Source organism: Apis dorsata, unplaced genomic scaffold, assembly GCF_000469605.1.
Source record: "Apis dorsata unplaced genomic scaffold, Apis dorsata 1.3 scaffold_257, whole genome shotgun sequence".
Taxonomy (NCBI): Eukaryota; Metazoa; Arthropoda; class Insecta; order Hymenoptera; family Apidae; genus Apis; species Apis dorsata.
The window spans coordinates 91883-94880 of NW_006263535.1; the positions used below are offsets into that span (position 1 = coordinate 91883).

At 31.2% G+C, this 2998-nt stretch overlaps 1 protein-coding gene across 4 annotated transcripts in view; it reads right to left on the bottom strand.

The window, feature by feature from the left end:
* Positions 1-2998, bottom strand: part of LOC102672346 (JNK-interacting protein 1) — a 7870-nt gene that overhangs the window by 4401 nt on the left and 471 nt on the right. Inside the window, exons 2-3 of one of the 4 annotated variants that reach the window (XM_006616310.2) lie at positions 1191-1415; positions 1-159 (exon numbers count right to left, since the gene is read on the bottom strand). The exon at positions 1-159 is cut by the window's left edge and continues 83 nt beyond it. In XM_006616310.2, coding sequence (XP_006616373.2) covers positions 1-159; positions 1191-1415 — 384 coding nt within the window. Of the gene's footprint in view, positions 181-1190; positions 1416-2998 lie in introns of all 4 variants that reach the window. The other 3 variants (XM_006616308.2, XM_006616311.2, XM_006616309.2) reach the window with 3 other exon arrangements.

Sequence of the window (2998 nt, forward strand, 5' to 3'; positions counted from 1 at the left end):
GGACGATTCGAGGGCACATGTTCCGGTGTCGGCCAGGAACTCAAACTCGAACAGGAATCTCCGACGTCGCTGACTACGCTATCTCTACCACCGTTACCGGATCCGGTAGTACTACCTCCACCAGGACCCGGTCCACCGACGCCTGCTGATCGACCCCTGCTGCTCAGTCCACCGAACAAGCTAATGTCACCCAAGGGTAGTTGTGTAGTGAGCTAAGCTACCTTTCACCATGCCATTTAAAGTGTGTAGGTTGTACTTCTTTTTTTTTTTTTCTTGTTGGAATTTCCGCTAGCACTACCAAGTTATGATCACAATTGAGAACGGATTACAAGGTTTGATTTTTTACACCATAGAATTTCTTGAACGATAAATATTTCTTTTTCTTTTTTTTTTTTTTGCAAATTTAATTCGGTTGATATAACACGTTTTCATTAGTTACATCTATCGTTAGATTATGTTATGTAATTTGTTCTCAATGTTTCAACTATGTAAGGGGATTTTTACTTCTTCTGTAGATGCAAGACACACATGATACTGAAATACACAGGGTAACTATCCTAGCTGCAAATAAATCGACATGCAAACTTGCCTGAACCATAATGCATTTTTAAAATGCATATCGATAGATAAATGAAAAAATATCGATAGCTTTTTTTTAAGAGAAAATAGGGAACGTTTAAAAATAATTATAACCTTCTAGATCTAGATAAAAGGAAATTTGAAAATGTTTCGAATTAAAACATACTTCTTGCATGCAAGTTACGCACAAGTTATGCTCAAAAAAGGTTTGTAATAGATGCAAGATTAAATTTTGAATTTTAGTTTGAATTAAATATTAATATTCTTAATCAATACTGCAATGATACGTATATATAATTAATTGAACATGAAAAATAATTCAGAAGTTAAACGCACTTTTGAAATAATTAGAGGCTATTCATTTTGAAAATTATAATTAAAACTCGATATGTTCCTTCAAGCAAGAAATCCTCTAATTATTTCGAATAAAGTTCAAGATGAACTTTATTCACTTCAATTTACATCGTGTCAATGATATTATATAACACATAGAAAAAAAGTTTTGATCAAATAATTCGATAATTTCTCAATATCATTATTTTTTAGACCAAGAATATAAATTTAATAAAATCTATGTTTGCAGGCCAAAGAAGAAGTAGGTTAACACTTACGAGGTTACCAACCTAAAGTCGCTATCAGCTACAATGGAACAATTATGATCAAGATCTTCGCTATCGTCTCCGGAAGTATGTCCGCTTTGATTATCGTGTCGATGAATGACCACCACTTCCTCATCCTCGGAATCGACAGCGACTCCGTCGCAAGATCTCTCCACCTCCGCATCGCTATCCTGCGACGAGGTCGGCGAATCGTCTATCATCACATCGTGAACAAGCCTATTTTCGAGAATAACAATTTGGAAAATTAATTCATCGTTCGATGCAGAAAAATTGATAGAAATTTTTTAACCAAATCGATATGTCGTCGTTTAAATATCGCATCTTCTGTGAAAGCATTATCCAACATTTTCAGAAATCAAATGTATCAAAGTTAACACGTACGAATTATCATAAAATATTTCTCGTCACAGTCAAGAAATATTCGAATTCTACTAACAGGTAAATGAAAATATTATCTTAATCTTGGTATATGTATATATCTTTTATATTTCAATCTTTATTATAGTTAAAAAAAAAATTCAATTCCTTGAGAAGTGAAACGACAGTTTATAAATTTAATTATAATCACGAAAACAAAGAATCATTTCATCGTTTGAAAATTATAAGCAATTTATTGTTGCAAATGGAAGATGAAAGATTAGATAATGATAAAAATTGGGATGTATTGATGAATAGCTTTATTTGTTGAGGAAGTAATTAAGATTGACAGATAAAGTGAAAACGATTTCACATAGGCGACGGACTTCAATCGATTTTATTTCGTACCGTTTTAACATACATACATTCATAAATAAAGAAAATTGTCAGCTATTGCATTTTCAATCTACGATCGATATAATTTAACGACTAGAAAAACTATCTATTTTTAAAATATCTAGTTTTTAAAATGTGAATTTAAATTATCTATAATATTTATGATAAAATTAAAAAGAAAAAATTACTACGTAAAATAACATGTCAAATATAAATAATGATGTAAATAAAAGAGTATTCGATTTAATCGAAAAAAAATTAATTAAATAATAACATATGTTAATTTTATAAAGTAACGAACTATTAATCAATTTGTTTAGATCCAATCAAATGTTGGAATTTTGAAAACTATTTTATATAGAAATTTATTTGATACAGAGAACAGCATAGAACCGCACCTTCCACAGTCTTTTCAATTTAATTTCTTACTACTTTAATCTTTTCTCGAATAAGCGATAGACTGAACAAAAGTGGTGCTAAACAATAAATTGCCACGATGATTTTATTAGATACACATTAAATTATTCGTCAATAGAAACAAATTGCAAAGACACGATATATAATTTTTCACAACGATATGAAGTCATAACATAGATTAATAAAAAGAAAATCACAAGTATTCTTATATAAACGAATATTGATAAGAATTAGAAATTGAATCAAACGAATTTTCTGTTATCATAATTGCATCAGTTGTGAAAATTGACACGTTGATTGCATACCAAACGTCATCAATTAAATTCATTTCATAACCACGTTTCTATCATTTCTGTAATGTTTCACGGCTCAACCTGAAGAAAATACGGTCACCCACTACAACCAGCAACCAGAAACCCTGTCACAACGTCGATAACGCAACCCCCATTCAAGGTGTCCCTTTACGTCAAAGGTCGTCTCAAAATCGGTCATTGTACCAAAAAACGTTCCGTCTAAAAATCCATACTTCACAGTATAAAAAATAAAAAAAAGAAAGATAGACATGGAAACACGTCTATTGCCTCAAAAAAAAAAAAAAGCGATGTCATCGATGCCCTGTTCGAATGCCC